The 20,064-nt window shown below is 46.6% G+C and overlaps 1 protein-coding gene across 5 annotated transcripts in view; it reads left to right on the forward strand.

Annotated features, from left to right (window-relative positions):
• The window catches only part of DOT1L (DOT1 like histone lysine methyltransferase), a 100,822-nt gene that overhangs the window by 32,089 nt on the left and 48,669 nt on the right, over positions 1-20,064 (forward strand). For all 5 annotated transcript variants that reach the window (XM_064734603.1, XM_064734608.1, XM_064734605.1 and 2 more), the window contains exons 6-10: positions 660-754; positions 3,366-3,428; positions 13,780-13,835; positions 17,036-17,115; positions 18,644-18,712. In XM_064734603.1, coding sequence (XP_064590673.1) covers positions 660-754; positions 3,366-3,428; positions 13,780-13,835; positions 17,036-17,115; positions 18,644-18,712 — 363 coding nt within the window. The remainder of the gene's footprint in view (positions 1-659; positions 755-3,365; positions 3,429-13,779; positions 13,836-17,035; positions 17,116-18,643; positions 18,713-20,064) is intronic.

A 20,064-nucleotide genomic window follows, 5' to 3' on the forward strand; every position in this document is an offset into this window, starting at 1 on the left:
TATATGGTATATTATATATTAAAATAAACAAATAATATGTATTATATATTGGCATATAATATAATATAGTATAATGTAGTATAATATTGTATAATATAAGCATACAATATATAGTAAATAAAACAAACAATTAAGAATATAAATATATAAATTTTTAAATATATAGATAAATAAAATATATGGATATAAATATGTAGATAAATAAATAAATAAACAAATAAATACACATACAGGCTCCTCAGTGATATTCTTACCTCTACTTCCCCTCTCAGTGGGACTGACTGAAAGTTCCTGTCAGGGACTGATGCTCAGATGAGACCTTTAGAAAGACATCAGAGCTAAGAAACTCTTTTCCATCTGGAGGGAAACAAAACCTGCACAGATTCTCACAATTGTTTGTCCAGGAAGGTTAAAGCAGATCATATCTGGGAGTGCTGCAGGCTGTCCCAGGCCCATGGCAGAGACTTTAATCTGCTGTCCCCAGAAATAAATCAGCTGTTCCTCACTCTGCTTTTGGGGCTGAGCAGCACCAGGGCAGTAGGAATGACTTTAAAAATGCCCAGTCCCCAATTCCCCTGCTGATTTTTGTGCTCTCTAAGCCTCTCTCTCCTGGCAATGTTTTTTTCCTCAGCTCTGGGGTTTTTGTTCCTTCCCTGCAGGTGTGGGGCAGGTGGTGCTTCAGGTGGCTGCAGCCACAAACTGCAAACATCACTATGGAGTGGAGAAAGCTGATATTCCAGCCAAGTATGCTGAGGTGAGTGAGCTGGGGGTGCTGCTGGGCCAGGGGCTCTCTGCTGCAGGAAAAGCAGAATTCCAGCCCTGCTGGTTTTGCTGCTCAGCTCAGCCTGTCCTGGAGCTGTGAAATATCAGCCATGCAAGGATGGGCTTGAGGAAAGAAGTGTGTCCAGTCTGGAGTGTTCAGAAGCATCTTCCTGGAGTGATTTCAGGCCTGAAAGCTCTTTTACAATAATGCCAGGGTCTGTGCAAAGGGGAGTGCAGTGTAAGCTTCACCCAAATACCTGCAGTCATTCCATGTCTGGAAGGGCTCTAATGCAGCTCCCAGAGGCCACAGCAGGCAGCAAATCCAGCAATAAATTCAGCAAACAATTAGTGTTCAGTATTTTAAAGGCCATGTCTCTGCTATGGTGGTGATGCCCCTTTCTCAGTGATTAAACCACCAGAATTCCTCCTGAGCCTGTGCTGGTGTCTGCTTAGGAGGCACCTTTGTGGGGGAAACCACAAAATGGCCTGAAGCTGCAGGAGGGGAGATTGAGATTAGAGTTGAGTAAGGAATTCCTGGCTGTGAGGGTGGCACAGGGTGCCCAGAGCAGCTGTGGCTGCCCCTGATCCCTGGCAGTGCCCAAGGCCAGGCTGGACAGGGCTTGGATCACCCTGGGACAGTGGGAGGTGTCCCATGGCAGGTGGAATTAAATCATAATTAAGGTCCCTTGCAACCCAAACCATTCCATGATTGTTTGATAATGATTAGTCAGGCCTCTTTAGTCTATTTTAATATTTATGTTAAAGGTTCTTTAGTGAGGTTTCTTTACATTTCTAATCCTGTGCCAATGGGACACACACAGATGATGAGTTCAAGGCAAACCTGGGAGGCCACAAGCAAACAGGGAAGGTCAGTCATGGCTTACCACAAGAAGTTTGCTTCCTTCATAGCCTGAACAAAAACTGATCCCTCTGAATTGTCAAAACACAGATTCAGCCTGAACAGCTTGAAAATTATCCCTCATGGTGGGAAGGAATAAATAAAACTCCTTGATCCTTCTTTTCAGTGATGTGGGCAAAAATGCATAAACACAGTGGTGAGGATGATCAGTCAAGGACCTACAAATCCACTTTATTTCCCCTGCCAGGACTGAGTGGAAGATTTTACCTGGAGAGCTCTGCAGTCCCTCTGTGTGAACATCCTGGTTTTGCTTTGGGGCATTTACAAGACCAGGAATCCCCTCTGTGTTTACCATGAAACTTAGAGATCAGCTTTATAAGGAAAAGTGAAATTCTCACTTTTACTAATGCCCCTTCCTGTCACTGTGCAAACACAGGGCTTTGGTGCAAACAGCAAAAAAAAAGAATGACCCACAAATGAAAAATTAGGGGTAATCTCTGCTGGGGTAACTTCAGATTTCCATGACATTACTGGGTGAACAAAATATTCTGTATTGTTTCAATCCTGTCAGATTTAACAACCAAGGAGCTGCTGCAGTGTCAGAGTGTGTGGAGCTGCCTTGTGCCTCTGTTAGAGCCCATTTTCCCTCCAAATATTTGCTGAAGAAGTTGGGTTGAGTTTCCAGTTGAATTGGCTGTGGCACCACATCTGTGGCTATCATCATAATAGATGGACAATAAAATTTGAAAAGCTTCACTTAGAGAGGAAGAATGTTACAGATTTATTTTAGTGAAGTTGCCTTAATAAATTAAAATGGAAGTCCCTACATGGAAATACTGAGGATTTTTGAGTTTTCCTGCCTAGGAAATAAATGAAATATGCCTGTGCACACACAGAGTTTTGTTGAGCTGATCAACCATCAGCTTGAGTTCTCAGAGGGATCAGAATTTCTGCTGGGCTTCTCATACAGAACCACAGAGTAGCTGGTGTTGGAAGGGACCTCTGGCAGGGCCACCTGGAGCAGGTGACACAGGAATGTGGCCAGGTGGCTTTGGAATGTCTCCAGGGAGGGAGACTCACCTCCAAATATTGGCTAAATCCTAAAGATCAGCTGGGGCAGGGTGCTGTGGGGATGTGTGAGGCACTGAGCTGCCTGGATATAGGATTTTGTTCCCTTCTCCCTTCTTTGGACAATAAAAACCAGCAGAGCCCTCCCTGCTCTCAGCCCTGGAGTGTTTGGGTGCAGTTTGAAGCACTCCCAGTGTCTGTGGGAAGCAGATTTGCTGCAGGATTCTCCCTCTTTGCTGCTGGGATGCTTTTCCTGCTGCTTTCTGCCTCCTGAGTGACCCCAGCAGACCTGGCCTTGTCCTGGCTGTCCCTTTGCTCCCTGGGCTTAGGCTGGGCTCTCCCCCTCCTCCTGGTGGGATTATGCACCACAATTTAATGCTGGGCTATTTTTAGTGCTGGGCTTTTCTTAGAACGTGGAATTTCATGGCAAAGGGAGGGGGTGAAAATGCCAGCTTTGCTTTGGCCCTAAAAAAGTGAGGGTTTGGTTTTTTAAGGACACTGAACAGCAGGAGCTCTGTGTCTGCCTGTCCTTGGAGTGTTCATGGCAAAAAAGCCTCCAAGCAGACAGAATTCCTGGGGATCAATGAGTGCTTCAGGGCTGTGTCTCCATTGCTGTGATGGAACTGGAAATGTGAGATGTCCTCATGGCTGATTTTGATTTTCTTCCCTCTTGCAGACGATGGACAGAGAGTTCAGAAAATGGATGAAGTGGTATGGGAAGAAACATGCAGAATACACAGTGAGTGACCCTCAGCTCCAGACTGGGATCCACAGCCCTGTGCAGAGTTTGTGAAGTCCCCTCCAGCCCTGAGGCACAGCTGCTCCCTTGTTCTTGTATTGATCCTGGGGATGGTGTTTCCAATTTATCCACTCAGACCCTCTATTTGTGTTGCCTGATGTGGGGTATGGTGTTATTTGGAGCACTTCCAGGTCTTTCCAGAAACTTTTGGAAGATTTATTCTTCTAAAATGTTGTTCTGACTGGGGCTGCCATGAGTCTTCCGTTTGTGTTAAATCCCCTTTCCGTCCCTCTCTCCATGGATTGGGGTTTTTGCCAGGTGTGGCAGCTCCTCCTTGGGGTTCTGAACTCTCCTGCTGGAAATTAAAGCTGAAGCTTTGGTTCTGCAGGCAGGGGAAGGTGTGGCCACCCGGGCCCAGTTCTGGAGGGGATGGGTGGGTGGAGATTGGAGCAGGAAGCTCCAGGAACAGGTACCAGGCTGGATGGTTCTCAGGTGGTTCTGGTTTGGAATTGGATGCTCTGAAGGTGGAGCTGGAGCAGGAAGAGTAATTGGGCCATTATGGGGGACCTTCCTGCCTGGGACAAGGGTTGTGTTGGAATTTGATGTTTCTTTATGTCTGAGGATGTTTTGCCTCGTGCAAATCCATGCACTGTCCTGTCCATTCTTCTCCTTTTCCCTTTTTTTCACTTTGTAATTGTCATTAAGAAAATCTGTTCTCTGATTGATCACTTCCCAGTCAGGAGATGGATGTACAATAGGAACCCACTGGGAGTTTTGAAATCACATCTATTTCTGCTTCTACCACATCCCTGTGGGTCAGGGAAGAGCCTGAGTGGATCAGGGATGTTCCCAAATATCCCAGGGAAGCCAGGTCACTGCTCAGAGGCCGCATCTGGCCATGTGTCCTGCATCCAGCTGTGAGCAAGGATTGGGGAACTGCCTTTTCCTTCCTCCCTTTTCCTCCCTCCCTTTTCCTCCCTCCCTTTTCCTTCCTCCCTTTTCCTTCCTCCCTTTTCCTCCCTCCCTTTTCCTTCCTCTCTTCTCCTTCTTCCTGCCTTCTTCCTCCCCTTCTTTCTCCCTTCTTTCTCCCTTCTCCTTTCCTTCTCCTTTCCTTCTCCTTTCCTTCTCCTTTCCTTCTCCTTTCCTTCTCCTTTCCTTCTCCTTTCCTTCTCCTTTCCTTCTCCTTTCCTTCTCCTTTCCTTCTCCTTTCCTTTCCTTTCCTTCTCCTTTCCTTCTCCTTCTCCTTTCCTTTCCTTCTCCTTTCCTTCTCCTTTCCTTCTCCTTTCCTTCTCCTTTCCTTCTCCTTTCCTTCTCCTTTCCTTCTCCTTTCCTTCTCCTTTCCTTCTCCTTTCCTTCTCCTTTCCTTCTCCTTTCCTTCTCCTTTCCTTCTCCTTTCCTTCTCCTTTCCTTCTCCTTTCCTTCTCCTTTCCTTCTCCTTTCCTTCTCCTTTCCTTCTCCTTCCCTCCTTCCCTTTCTCCTTCTCCTTCTCCCTCCCTTCTTCCTTCTTTCCTTTCTCCTCCATTCTCCTCCCTGCCCTGTCTCCTGCTGTTATCCTTGGATCCCAGCATGTGGCATCATGGAGCTGCTCCCTTTTTCCCATTTCCTGTCTCCTGGACCCTCGGTGCTCCTTGCAGCTGCCATCTCCTTGGAGCGTGCAGGGAATGTGATTTCCCTCCTGCTGCCTGCCCCCTGCAGTTCCTCTCTGACAGTTCCCTTGCTTGCAGGGATGCTGGCCTGCTCTCGCAGGTTGTATTCCTTCCTGCTGTGGGAGCACTGCGAGTGCTTTCCTTTTCCTGAAGTGGCCATATGGCATTTTTCCATTGTGTCACCCAGCTGGCATGACTTGAAAGGAATTGTTCCTGAGGATGCTCTGCTTCTGGGCTGGGTAATTTAAGGAATAGGAGAGGAACTTGGACTAAAATATTGGAAGCATATTGCTTGCCTTAGGCAGCATTTCCATATTGAGCACTCCAAGTGACAGAGTCTGCTGCTATATTGAAACAAAGCTATTTATTTTTGCCAGGTTCTTTGGCTTTTATAACTCTGTTTTCTGCAGTGTTTAGAGTAAAATTTCCCTGAATATGCAATCTGAGGTTTTTTTGGGAAGAGTTAAACACTTGCAGCACTTCTTGTCTGAAGGAAGGTTGGTTTCCTGTCACCTTGAAGTAATGCTTGAACACAGATTTTGGGCTTTTACAGGAGGCACACAGGGCAGGTTTTATTTAGGTTTTATTCATCAAACAGACTTTTGCCAGGCAGTTTATTTCCTTTAGGAACTTCTTAGCAGCATCTACTATAGGTGAGTGTTAAACACAGAGCAAACTCGCTCATGATGCAGCTGGAGGACACAGGAAGGTGTGGAATTGAAAACCTGGCATCTTTGTCGTTCTGGAAAACAGCTTTGTTCCTGCAAAATGCTTTGTGAGGTCCCAAAATTCCAAATGTTGGAGGCAAAATAAGCACAAATTGAAATAATCTGTCATCAGCAGAGCTCAACTCGTGAGTTCCACTCCAGTGTTAGAGGCAGTCATATGAAAAAATCAGTGTTTGGGGAAGAGTCAGGTGCTGGAGGAGGGGAGGGCTTGGTGGGAGTTCAGTGGGAAGAATTTCAGATCCCACCTGCAGCTCTGGCTGAACTTTGTGGATGGTGTTTCTCTCTTGCTGTAAATTGAAAACTGTGGTGCCTAAGGCAGCAATAAATCTGGAGATGCCCTGCAGGGTCATGCTGGGTTTTTTAGGTTTTTTAGCCACAATCCCAGCACAGTTAGAGATTTCCAATTCAAATGGATTTAGGGTTCTCCCTGAAAAGTGATCTGCTGAAAAGTTGACTTTTGCAGAGTGTTCCATGCTTGTTTGGGACTGTGCATACCAACAGTTCTTTCTTCCTTGGGAAATCATGATCTCTGTAGCTTTTCAGCATCTCCAGCCTTCCTACCTGGTAGAATCTTGCTTGAAAAATATTTTCTGTCCTTTTTGCCTGTTGCAGCAGTCCAAGGCACTCAGAACCTCATGATGTTTTTGCAACCTGCCCCAAATCCTCCCAAGAGGATTTTTTCAGCTTGCCATTGAAAGAAAGCTGCTAGGAATGTAAATAACCAAAACCCCAGGACCCCCAAAACTCTGCAAACAATCAAGTTGTGTTTGAGATGCCTTGGAGAGAAGGGCAGTCACTGTCCCCTCACCAAATTGTTCTGCAGCCTTGAAATTCAGCTTCTGACCTTCCCCACTGGATTGTTCTTGTTAATGCTGGAAGTTCTGAGCTTGGACATGAATTCTGTAGAGCAAGACCCAGTTCATTTAAAATAAACCCCAATTGTCCAGCTATGTTTCCACTCTATTTTGTCCACAATTATATATTAAAAAAACCCTTTTTAGCTGTATTTCCACACAAAATTGCAGCTTCATTTATTCTGTAGCCATTTGGTGATAAAAGCACATTGAAATTCCCCAGGTGCAGGTGGCAAAGTGTCCTGGGGGTGTTGGATGCCCAAGGCTGCAGAGCCACAGCTGGAGGGAGGAGGATCCATGTGGGGCATGAGAGGAGAGGGAGGGATTTGCTCCTCATGCTTTGCCTTGGGAGGCTCCTGATCTCCAGCTCTTGTTGGTCACTGAGTCTCATAATCCTCTTAAATGAATATTTCCATGCCCTGCCCTTTGGGAATGTGCAATTCCTGCTCATTTAGGGAAAATCAGATTTCTTCTGCTCTTCTCTCCTGCATTCCAAGGGGAGAATCCTCCTTCTCTAGAGCTTTGCATCATCATCATCATCATCATCATCATCATCATCATCTACTTCACCTTTTTGCACTAGAATGTCCCACTTCCACCACAAGTCCTTTTGTTCCAACTCTTTTATCTTCTCCTTTCTCTTCCTATGGAGCTCAGAAGTTTCCAATATTAACTTTACCCCAATCTTTCCAAGTAAACTTCTCTGAAGGAGCAGGAGACTTTGGGAAGGTCATTAGGCCTGGTTAATTAGTGAGTCTTTCTTGGGGAATTCCTGCATGTGTGCAGCCATCCAATTAAAACCCTGTATGGCAATTAAGAGGCAGATGGGTTTTCATGGTTTCTGACTGTAAATATCCTCCTGTGGCCTCAGAATCAGAGCCATCCCAGGTATCTGGGGCAGGAGGCTGAGACTGCTGAGTAGCACAACGTTCTTCTCTTCCTGGGTTCCCCTTGCAAAAAGTTTTGGGTATTTTTTGGTTTTTGTTAAGTTCTCAATGCCTGTGGCCTGTTGTTCCCTTTTTCTGAGAGATGGAAACACAGAGCAGGCTTGCTGAAGGACACAGGAAGGTGTGGAATGGAAAGCTTGGCATCTTTGTCTTCCTTAAAACTTTGTCCCTGCAAAATGCTTTGTGAGATCCCAAAATTCCAAAGGTTTTTGTTGAGTCCTCAGTGCCTGTGCTTCCCTTTTCCTGAGAGAAGAAAACACAGAGCAGACTTGTCCATGATGTACCTGAAGGACACAGGAAGATGTGGGATGGAAAGTCTGGTGTCTTTGTCTATCTGAAAACTTTGTCCCTGCAAAATGCTGTGTGAGACCCCAAAATTCCAAAGGTTTTTGTTGAGTCCTCAGTGCCTGTGCTTCCCTTTTCCTGAGAGAAGAAAACACAGAGCAGACTTGTCCATGATGTACCTGAAGGACACAGGTACATTCCATGTGGAATGGAAAGCTTGGCACCTTTGTCTTCCTGAAAACTTTGTCCCTACAAAATGCTGTGTGAGGTCCCAAAATTCCAAAGGTTTTTTGATTCTCAGTGCTGTGCTTCCCTTTTCCTGAAGAAGAAACAAGCAGCTTCCATTGTACTGATGTGATGGAAAGACTAGCACTTGCCTTTCTGAAGAAACTTTGTCCTGACAAAATGCTGTTGAGGTCCCAAAATTCCAAAGGTTGGGCATAGTTGAGGATCCAGGCTGAGTTTCAACAGTTGGTTTGCTGCAGCCATGTGGACCAGCTGAGAACCAGGCTTCGTTTGTGTTTAATTTGCCCTGCTCCAGAAAAGCTTCTTTAGGAGGATTATCAAACTCAGCATTCCCAGAGGTGGGATTTGGGCTGGATGGAGCCTCTGTCTGCTCCCAGCAAACCCCAGGAGTTTCTGGTGGCTGCAGGTGGTTCAGCCCTGAGGATCAGGGGTGAGTTTTGAGCATCAGTGCTCGGTTTGGGCTGCTTTTCTGCCTGCTTTATTTAATATTTCTCCTGTTCTGAGCACAAGCAGGGAGCTGTGTGGGAGTTCCAGTGCCCAGGAGCTGCTTTGGGATGGTGTCTGACATCACCTGCACGTGAAACCCTCCTGCTCTAGGAGCTGCTCTCAGGGCAGGATGAGCCAGCTGTTTGCTCCTGGTATTTTTGACCTCTCCATTTCAGCAGGAAATCTGCTGGTTTGGCATTTGAAAATCCCTCCGAACGTCCCCTGTGGCTTTGAAATGATGCCACATTTTGGAGGTTTGGATTCGTGCCTCTGGTTATTTTTGAAAAGAACAAGGACCTAAAAATAGCCATGTGTACTTTTCCAGGCAGAAATTCTGGGGGTTTGGGAGCCAAGTGTTTGCACTGAGACATCCTGAATTTGTGAATTTATGGCTCCAGCAGCACAGAGCCTCCCTGGCCAGCCCTGGGCTGAGAACCCAGCACAGGGGCTGACCTGCCCAAACTCCTGCTCTGCTCCTTCTCACTTGGGAAATTATTATTTCTGTAGCTTTTCAGCATCTCCAGCCTTCCCAGCTGGTAGAATCTTGCTTGAAAAATATTTTCTGTCCTTTTTGCCTGTTGCAGCAGTCCAAGGGACTCAGAACCTCATGATGGTTTTGTGTTTTGAGAAGAATCAAGTGCTGGAGGAGGGGAGGGCTTGGTGGGAAGAATTTCAGATCCCACCTGCAGCTCTGGCTGAACTTTGTGGATGGTGTTTCTCTCTTGCTGTAAATGAAAAACTGGTGCCTAAGGCAGCATTAAATCTGGAGATGCCCTGCAGGGTCATGCTGGGTTTTTTAGCCACAATCCCAGCACAGTTAAAGATTTCAAATTCAAATGGATTTAGGGTTCTCCCTGGAAAGTGATCTGCTGAAATGTTGACATTTTGCAGAGTGTTCCACACTTGTTGGGGTTTGTGCATCTCAACAGTTCCTTCTTCCTTGGGAAATCATGATCTCTGTAGCTTTTCACCATCTCCAGCCTTCCTACCTGGTAGAATCTTGCTTGAAAAATATTTTCTGTCCTTTTTGCCCCTTTCAGCAGTCCAGGGGACTCAGAACCTCATGATGGTTTTATGGAGGAGGGGAGGGCTTGGTGGGAGTTCAGTGGGAAGAATTTCAGATCCCACCTGCAGCTCTGGCTGAACTTTGTGGATGGTGTTTCTCTCTTGCTGTAAATGAAAAACTGGTGCCTAAGGCAGCAATAAATCTGGAGATGCCCTGCAGGGTCATGCTGGGTTTTTTAGCCACAATCCCAGCACAGTTAGAGATTTCCAATTCAAATGGATTTAGGGTTCTCCCTGGAAAGTGATCTGCTGAAATGTTGATTTTTGCAGGATATTCCATGCTTGTTTGGGACTGTGCATACCAACAGTTCTTTCTTCCTTGGGAAATCATGATCTCTGTAGCTTTTCAGCATCTCCAGCCTTCCTACCTGGTAGAATCTTTCTGAGAAATATTTTCTGTCCTTTTTGCCCCTTTCAGCAGTCCAAGGCACTCAGAACCTCATGATGTTTTTGCAACCTGCCCCAAATCCTCCCAAGAGAAATTTTTTCAGCTTGCCATTGAAAGAAATTTGCTAGGAATGTAAACAAAGAAAATCCCTGGACCCCCAAAACTCTTCAAGCAATGTAGTTGTGTTTGAGATGCCTTGGAGAGAAGGGCAGTCACTGTCCCCTCACCAAATTGTTCTGCAGCCTTGAAATTCAGCTTCTGTCCTTCCCCACTGGATTGTTCTTGTTAATGCTGGAAGTTCTGAGCTTGGACATGAATTCTGTAGAGCAAGGCCCAGTTCATTTAAAATAAACCCCAATTATCCAGGTGTGTTTCCACTCTATTTTGTCCACAATTATATATTAAAAAAAAAAAAAACAAACCCTTTTTAGCCGTATTTCTACACAAAATTGAAGCTTCATTTGTTCTGTAGTCACTTGAACTCAAACCCTCTGTGTACCTCTGGCTGCCTCCCCCAGGCTGGGCCCTGCTGCTTTCCCTCCAGTTGCAGGAAGAGTTACAGGAATCAGATGCTGCTGAGTGTATTCCTGCAGTGGCTGCCTGAAAAAACCTGAATAAAAACCTGGTCTGGCTTCTAAATTTAGCAGCAATGCAGGCAGCAGCTCTGGAGGCGATTTCTGTGAGCTCATTATCCTGTTAGATAAAGCATCTCCTGCATTGTCTAATCAGATGAAAATATCTGTGTTACAGATGGTCCCTTCCATTCATTATTCACTAAGGAGATTAAGTTTCAGAGAGAGGAGGAACAGGGTGAGGGAGGGGACAGTGGAGGGAGAGATTGAGTGTGGCCCTGTGGATGTGTCCCCTTCTCCCAGCATGGACCAGTTCTGCTGCTCCAGCAAACTGGATTTTCTTTAATCAGCTGATTTTCCTTCCCAGTTCTTGTTTCACTCTCAAAATTATTGCAAACCACTGAGCTGAGTGGGATTTTGGGGGGAATTTTTGGGGATTCTATGGGTAAAAAGCTCCTTTCCTTCTTTTAGTGATCATTTATTGACAGTGGAGGAAGAGATTGAGTGTGGCCCTGTGGCTGTCACTCTGTGGATGTGTCCCCTTCTCCCAGCATGGACCAGTTCTGCTGCTCCAGCAAACTGGATTTTCTTTAATCAGCTGATTTTCCTTCCCAGTCCTTGTTTCACTCTCAAAATTATTGCAAACCACCGAGCTGAGTGGGATTTTTTTGGATTCTGTGTGTCAGTTGATGGGTAAAAAGCTCCTTTACTTCTTTTAGTGATCATTTATTGACAGTGGAGGAAGAGATTGAGTTGACCCTGTGGATGTTTCCCCCTCTCCCAGCATGGACCAGTTCTGCTGCTCCAGCAAATTGGATTTTCCTTCATCAGCTGATTTTCCTTCCCAGTTCTTGTTTCACTCTCAATATTATTGCAAACCACCAAGCTGAGTGGGAATTTTTGGATTCTCTGTGTCAGTTAATGGGTAAAGAGCTCCTTTCCTTTTTTTAGTGCTCATTTATTGATCAGTGCCCCAGCACAGTGGGTAAGGAGCTAAATATAAAATAACCCCCTGGTTCCAGGGTCAGGCAGCTCAGTCCCTGCTCCAGGAATCACTGCCTTGCTTCCAGAGGGATAAAATAACCCATTTTCTCCCAGCCACAGTTGCTCATTTGATTATTTCTGTACTCCAGTGTTTTTCCTGGAGAAGTTTTTCCCTTGGCTCTTGGCTAAGCATGAGCTGGGGAAGCAGTGCCACACAAAAATAGATGTGTTTAAGCTGGGCTGTGCTTCATTTGAATTGTTAAATGGCTCTGGCTTGCAAAGTGTTCATCCTCCATGGGTGATATCAGGTTAAAACCTGGAGATTTTGGTTCGAAGTGCTTTTCTAACCACACAGACAGGGCAAACACACAGTGAAACTGGACCCAAGTGAGCCCTAACAGCCACATAGGTTGGATTTCAAGACCTTTATGATGAAGTTTAGCATTTCAGAATAGTTTCATGTTACTCTGCTTCTCTGTTCTCTTGCAGACTGTGATGTTTGTGGTTCCTGCTTTTCCCAATGTTTTCCTTTCCCTGTTAGTGTAGGAAAACCCTGTGGAGACTTTAGAAACTGGTGGTGTGGAGGATGCCATAGAGGAGCTGACTTGCAAAAATTGTTAGAAAATAAACACAATTGCCTCTCATGTGGGTTTTCTTTGAGTTTCTCTTGGTCACCCAACCATGGAGCTGTTCAGTATAAGAATAGATCAGGCTGAGACAAAATTATCTCCTAAAATCAATCTAGAGGTGGTGTCCACATATAGGCATCCAGAAATATCTTTCCTTATATGAGAAAAAAGGCTTCTTAGAACTTTTTTATTGTGAAATCTCTGGTTTAGATTTTGACAGTGCCCAACAAGATGTCCTTGGGTTGGATCTTTGGGTTCAGCTTCCATCTCATCCTTTGGTTTTATTACAGCAGAAATGTCAAAGGTGCTTCCCCTCCCACAGGTGGGAAATCACAGGAATTTATTCAGCTTTAACTCTGACTCCAGCCCAGCTGGTGGAACAGGTATTTCTGAATAACTTCAGCTACTCTTACCTGCTCTCTTCAGTTTCTGGCACTTCAGGCTCTTGACAAAGTTCTTGATCTCTTGCCTGAGATGGTCACTTTTCTCAGCCCTCCTGTGTAGCTGCAGGACATTTTGGTGCTTTTCCCCTTCATTTCTCCTGGAAGCAGCCCCATTCCTGTTGGCACCCGTGGCTTTGTCCCTCACAGTGGCTCAGGCAGGTTTGTCACCCCCTGTGTCCCTGTGTGGCACCAGGAGCTCCCTTTGGATGCTCCCAGCCCTGAGGGATGGAAGTTGTTCCAGAATCTGAAACTTTGGAGTTGTCACAGATGAGAATTAGATGTGAAATCCTCCCTCCTTCCCAGACAGAGGAATCAGTGCAGGAAAAGGATCCTCAGCAGCTGCTTTGATGTTCCTGAGGTTCTGGCACAAACCTCATCTTCAAAGGGTGTCAGCAGCATTAATTAGAGACTTGCACCTTATTTTTTCTCTCCTCCTCTTATCTTCCTCCCCCAGCCCTCCTCACACAGCAGAGGTTTGGCCCATGGGCTCCTCTCTCATTTCCAGAACACAACTGAGGAGATTTCAGCTCTGTGCTCACCTGGGGTTGATGTGGTGTCACCAGAAAGGTGCTCTACAACCACTGAATTCATAACTGTACACTTATTTTCAAACAAGGCCTTTATGTTACTTCACTTCCAACTTGAAAGTGTTAGCAGTGCTCAGGGTTTATATTTAGCAGCACAAAAACCAGATTGTTGTTTCTGCAGTGCAGCAAGAGCCTGAATTGGGAGCCAGAGCTCCCAGCAGGAGCTGTTCCCAACCATGCTCAGCTCCCTGTGCTGAGGGGGGGTCCCCAGCCCTGGGGCCCTTCAGGAGCCATTTTCTGGGCAGTTGTGCAATGAGTGCCAGAGCTTTTGGCTCCTCCACAGAGCAGAACCCTTCCCATGCAGGAGAGGGGCTGAGGGTGGGAGCAGGGAGGGAGAAACCTCAGGGTCAGCTTTTCCTGCTCCACCTCTGCCTTTCCAGAAGGTTCCACTTGTCCCTGGTTGCTGTGGGCTCAGCTGGTGCAGCCTGTTTGTCCTCTCTGGAGGGAGCCCTGTTAACCCCTCTGTGCTTCTGTTCTTTGTCTGCTTTCAGCTGGAGAGAGGTGACTTCCTCTCAGAAGAATGGAGGGAGAGGATTGCAAACACAAGGTACAGTACAGCACTTGAATGCTGCTTTCTGAGCTGGATATTTGGGAGTTTGTATAATGGAAATTGGGAGGCTGGCCAGCTTTTTATATAGAATTTCCATAGCAAATACCCAAAGTCTATCTGCCAACTCTTACAGTGGCCTCTTTAGATCCTGTTTTCTGACTAGAAGAATGGCTTGGAGTGCATGTCCCATGATATTCCATACAAGGGTGTATCCAAGATAAATTCTGCTTATAAGAGGAGCACAAACCTCCATTTGTTTTGCATATCCCTATAGTTCATGTCAGGGATTCTGGCAAAACTCTTTCTCTTGGCTATTGGGGCACCCAGGCTCACTTTTCCTCTTTTAAAAAGCAAAAGACCCAAGTGAGTTTATTTCAACTTAAATTGTAACTTCATTTCAACTAATTGTCTTGAAGATTTATTTATGTGGAGAACTAAATGCAGAGGGTTGGGAGCAGAAAGGGAGTAAATTTGTTAAAAGCAATAAAAGTCGTCTGTATTTTTAAAGCTTTGCATTCTTTCAGCCTTATGGCTAGAAAAAAACCTCTTTATTTTTTATATGACCTTCTGGGCCACCCTGTTATGTGGGGGAATGGAAGGCAGTTGTCAAAGAGAGCTCTGAAACCTTTGAGAGTTGTGGCAATTTCTGGATTTCTCCCAAAGCTCTGGTTGTGAGAGCCTGAGGAGGCGTCTGCCAGGCTGGTGACTCCTGCAGGATTCTGCCCCTCACTTTCTTCTGGAGGTGCCTTTTAATTTGTGGACAGACTTGTCCCAGCCTTGCAGCACACTTGGGTTTGGCTTGGTTGCTTGTTATTCCAAGTGCACAATCCTCTGCTGCCCGGGCAACTTTCCTCGGAATTAATTGAAATTTTTTTTAGAGAAATGTTTGGCTGCAGGAGCTCTGGCTGCACCCAGAAGTGCTGGGAGATGTTTGGTTTGTGTGGCATGGCACTCACTGTGTGTGTCAGTGCTGCTCCACCTCGCTCTGGGGCAGCATCTGGGAATTCTGGAATGGTTTGGGTTGGAAGGGAGCTTAAATTCCATCCAGTGCCACCTCTGACAGCTTCCTGCCCCTCAGGCCCTGCTCAGTCTGGCCTTGGACACTTCCAGGGATGGGGCTGCCACCAGGCCATGGTTCCCTGTGTGTCCCAGGGCATCCCTGTGCTGTGGCTTGGCAAAGCCTCCTGGAAGGAGAGCTGAGCCCAGGGGGATTGGGGGTTCCTGTGCCCTGCACGCACTCACAGCATCCTGTGCCAGAGTGAGCACTGTGAAAACACATCTGCAGCCTCTGGCTTTCCCCTTCCTCTCCTGGATGTTTTCTAGTCCCATTAATATGTTTGGCTCCTTTGCAAGGCCTTTTTTTTCTTTTGGCACATGGGAAGGAGGAGGAAGAAACCCCTGCTCGCTTTACTTGCCAGGCAGGGTTTCCCAAATTTCCAAGAGCAAGGCGTAGCAAGAAGAACTTTTTTTTTCCCCTTGGTGCATAAACATTTTTTTCATTCGTGGTTTTTAATAGCTTTGAGTGCTGCTCTTAAACTCCCTGTGTCCTTGTTGAACACATTTCATGTGTGGAGGCACTGGGAAGGGAATTTTCCTGCAAAGAAATCGGTTCTTCATGTGGGAACAATAGGCCAGGATGGATTTTACACTTCAGAGAATTCTGGAGTATCCTGAGCTGGAAAGGACCCTCAGGGATCAAATCCAGCCCTGTCCCTGCAGCCACCCCAAACCCCACCCTGAGCAGCCCTGAGGGCTCTGTCAGTGAGGGGCTGGGAACACAAACCCTGTGAGGAACAGCTGAGGGAGCTGGGGGTGCTCAGCCTGGAGAAAAGGAGACTCAGGGGTGCCCCCATCGCTCTGTGCAGCTCCTGAAAGGGGCCTGTGCTCAGCTGGGCTGGGCTCTTTCTGCAGCAGCACTGACACAACCAGAGCACACAGCCCCAAGCTGCACCAAGGGAAATACAGGTTGGATATCAGGAAAAAATATAGTTGGATATTAGGAAGTTGGTGAGATCCTATCCTATAGGTAGGATATTAGGAAAAAACTAATTAGGATATTAGGTGGGGTATTAGGAAAAATTCATCATTCTTTCAGTTTTTCATAGAAAGGGTGATGAAGTTCTGCAATGGCTGCCCAGGGAGGTGGTGCAGTCCCCATCCCTGGGTGTGTTTAACAAAGCCTGGATGTGGCACTGGGTGCCAGGGTTCAGTTGAGGGGTTGGGGCTGGGTTGGACTCGATGATCTTGGAGGTCTCATCCAACCCAGTGATTCTGGAATTGTGTGAATGCTGTAATTCTGTGTCCAAACACTCCTGCAGCTCTGGCAGCCTTGGCACCATTCCCTGGGCAGCCTGGGCAGTGCCCAGCAGTCTTGGGGGGCAGAACCTTGCCCTGAGCTCCATGCCAAGCCCTGGCATGTTCATTCAGCAGGGAGCTCAAACACTTCCAAGAGGTGTTGAGGACTCTTGTTGCAGCCTGGGCACCAAATGGGCACCAGGGACAATTAATCCAGGCTGATTAGACCTTTAAACCAAAGGAGTGTCTATTTTTTAATCTGTGGCATGTTCTGGTTCTTTCCCAAGCCCTTTTATCATTTGTGGGACTCTGCCTCTGTGCAGATTTCTTTGTTTCCATATGATTGCTTTTTTCCAGGAACAACCCCTCCCCTCATTGAATTTCTTAACCCAGAAGGAAAGATGTAACTCCTCTGTTGTGGGTAGGGCTGAAGTGCTGGGTTTAGGACAGGGAAAATGTGCTCAGAGGTCACTGTTTTCTGGCATTATGGGGAATTTGGAGCTGGAAGAGAAACAGATTGTCCAGAGCAGCTGTGGAAGCCCCAAATCCCTGGAAATGTCCAAAGCCAGGTTGGACAGGGCTTGGAGCACAGTGGGAGGTGTCCCTGCCATGGCAGGGGTGGCACTGGATGGGCTTTAAGGTCCCTTCCAACCAAATAATTTTATGATTCTAAAATACATTTTGATATTTTGCTGTGAGATTTTAATCCCCACCAAGAAGCAGCAGGATGAAGAGCTGAGTGTTGCTCTCTATGTTTTGGGTGACAGGAGCTGTAGAGTTTGGGACAAGCAGGTTTGTCCATGGCAGGAGTGGCTGGGAAGGCTCCAGGTGGCTGTGCTGTGGCTGGGGGTCCTTGTGGGGTGTTCCTGGCTCTGATCTTTGACTGGATCCTTGTTTTGCAGTGTTATTTTTGTGAATAACTTTGCCTTCGGGCCCGAGGTGGATCACCAGCTGAAGGAGCGCTTTGCCAACATGAAGGAAGGTAAATCCAACTGGAGATGTTTCCTCCTTGTTTTCTGACTCCTGTGGGAGCTGGGCTGGGAGGGAGGCTCAGATCCAGCTGGCAAAGCCCGGCCTTGGGGTTTGTTCTGTGCCTTGGGGCCACAGCACAGTGGGATTTGTTCTTCCCCCCTTGGTGTCTGCCCACTCCTGCCTGGCTCCTTGGAGCATCCCCTCTGCTGGGAAAATGCAGCAGGGTTGGGGTGGGAGGAGCTGCTGGTCCATCCTTCCCTCTTTTGGGAGCCCACAAAACACCCAACAGCCAAGGCCAAATTCCTGGATCCCTGGCAGTGCCCAAGGCCAGGCTGGGCAGGGCTTGGAGCACCTGGGACAGTGGGAGGTGTCCCTGCCATGGCAGGGGTGGCACTGGGTGAGCTTTAAACTCCTTCCAAGCCAAGCCATTCCATGATTCTTGGCTGCAGAGGCACAGCTTTGGAAGGCCAGGCTGTAATTCCATACAGAATTCACTTCTCCTGTTCAGAGTTGGCTCATTTAGAGCCGGGTGTTAACTCCTGATTTTGGAAATGCTCGAGTCCCCAACCCTGGAAATGCTCCAAACCTGTGGGGAGGTGGCACCTGGGGACAGGGTTTAGTGGGATGGACTTTGATGGTTGGACTGGATGATTTTTAAGGTCTTTTCCAACCTTAATGGTTCCACAATTCCATAAAAACCTGCACAGTGTCACTGGGTGCTCCTGAGAAGCTTCACTGCACCCTGGGGACACCCCCTAACCCCATCCTGGCCTCTCCATTGCCCTGGGTGTCTTTTCTTTGCTCCTAACCACTGGGAAAAGCAACAATTTTACTTGGTTGTGGCAGAAATGACAGAAATAACAATTTCTGAAAAGAAAAATATGTGGTGTGAAGAAAGCAGCTGTGGCTTCCCATGGCAGAGCTTTGTGCTGAAATAAATAATGGGACTTTTGGGCTCTGCTGCAAACCATAAAACCCCCAAACTTAAGCTGTTTTCTTTAATTTAACTGGATTGTTTTTTAGTTTTCAAACTTGTTTAATGGTGGCTTGAGAGCAGTGGGAAGGTGGAGATGTTTCAAGAACCCTTTACAATGATGAAACCTGATTTCTCTTCCCAGAGTGTGCTTCAGGCTCTGCTGAATGACCCCAAATACCTATGAAATGAAGATTAGTGGCCTCTAAATTAAAAGGCTTTTGGGGTTTGTGTATGAAAGATCCCAAGTAGGATGGAGATAATTGAAATTTCTTTAGATTGCCACTGAGAATTAACATTGCTCTTTTTTTTCCAAGCATTTCAAATCTGTCATTTTAAATGATCCTTGAGGTGTCACCTGGCAGGATTCATGGATTTGCTTTCTTGAAGCTCTCAGAATGAGAATTAAGGGATTTATTTATTTTTTAATGCTATACCAGGGGCAGTTTTATAGGATTGCTCTTTAGGGCTCTGTACTGGGTTATATTTAATAAGTAGTTACTTCTAGAACAAATAATGGAGCTGACTGTGCTCTTTGTTTTTTTGTTTTTGCTTCTTTTTCCAGGTGGGAGAATTGTGTCCTCAAAACCTTTTGCACCTCTAAATTTTAGAATTAACAGTCGAAACTTGAGTGGTATGATTGCCCTTTTTATTGTTCATTACAGTTGTGGATGTTCATTATCTGAAAATGTCTGGGGGGGTGTTACTGCATTTTAGAGTTGTTTAAGTAGAAAATGCTGTTGGATTGGTAGAGCACATGAAGTGACAGGTACTTAAAATCAATTTAAAAAGAGGAGAGGACAATTTAAAAATCAATTTAGAATCAATTTAAAGAGAGGAGCAGACTCTTTTGATGGGGTTTGTGCTGCTGTGGTTTGGTGTTGGTTCCATCAATGTGTTCCTGAGCTGCAGAGAAATCAGGAGTTCAAGGGTGTGAATCATTCCTTGAGCCACAAAGAGCAGCCCTGACTCACAGGGGAGTTCCCTACACCCTAAATCCAGGCAGGGAAATCCCACCAGGCTGGATTCCTAAGGCTTAGGGGTCATGGAGCCAAGATGAAGAACTGGGGGTGCTCACCTGGACAGGAGAAGGCTCCAGGGACACCTCAGAGCCCCTTTTGGGGCCTGAAGGGGCTCCAGGAGAGCTGCAGAGGGACTGGGGACAAGGCCTGCAGGGACAGGACACAGGGAATGGCTCCCACTGCCACAGGGCAGGGCTGGGTGGGAGATTGGGAATCAGGAATTGTGGAATCCATGCCTGGAATGGATTTCCCAGAGCAGCTGGGGCTGCCCCTGGATCCCTGGCAGTGCCCAAGGCCAGGCTGGATGGGGTTGGAGCAGCCTGGGATGGTTGAAGTGTCCCTGCCATGGCACTGGATGGGCTTTGAGGTCCCTCCCAACTCAAACCATTCCAGGACTGTGTGAAATGTTCAGCTTTGAACTTCTGTGCTGTGCTTTGAGCAAACAAACCTCTCCCAGACACACCCAGGCCCTGGGTCTGGCTCATTGCCAGCACAGGGTCGTGGTTTCCTTCCCCTGTGAACAGGCCAGACTCGATGTTTGGCAGCCTTGTCCTCTGCAAGGACATGAGCTGCAGTTTAAGGAGCTTTTAGGACATTCCATGTGGTTGGGTTTGACCTTTTCAGACTTTGACTGTTGAACCTGGGCTGTCTGTGCAGAAGCTGGACTGATGTTCTTTGTGGGTCCCTTCCAGTTCAGGTTTTTAAATTAAATTTCTCAAGCTGAAGAGCAGTCCAAGCTGGGCTTTACATGTATTTACTGTATAAAATTTAGTCCAGTGCTAAATTTTCCTTAAATCAAACCCCCCTCATTCCCTCCCTGTGCAAACATGGGGAGCAGCTCACTGAGTTCCAAATCTCAAACTGTGCTGTCTAATTTTGGCCTAAGCTGCTTTTGAAGAACAGTAATTTTTGGACTGTCATGAGGTAAATTGAGCCCTTGGGAGTTATTTTTAAGCTTGAATTC

This window comes from Zonotrichia leucophrys, chromosome 28, assembly GCF_028769735.1.
Source record: "Zonotrichia leucophrys gambelii isolate GWCS_2022_RI chromosome 28, RI_Zleu_2.0, whole genome shotgun sequence".
NCBI lineage: Eukaryota > Metazoa > Chordata > Aves > Passeriformes > Passerellidae > Zonotrichia > Zonotrichia leucophrys.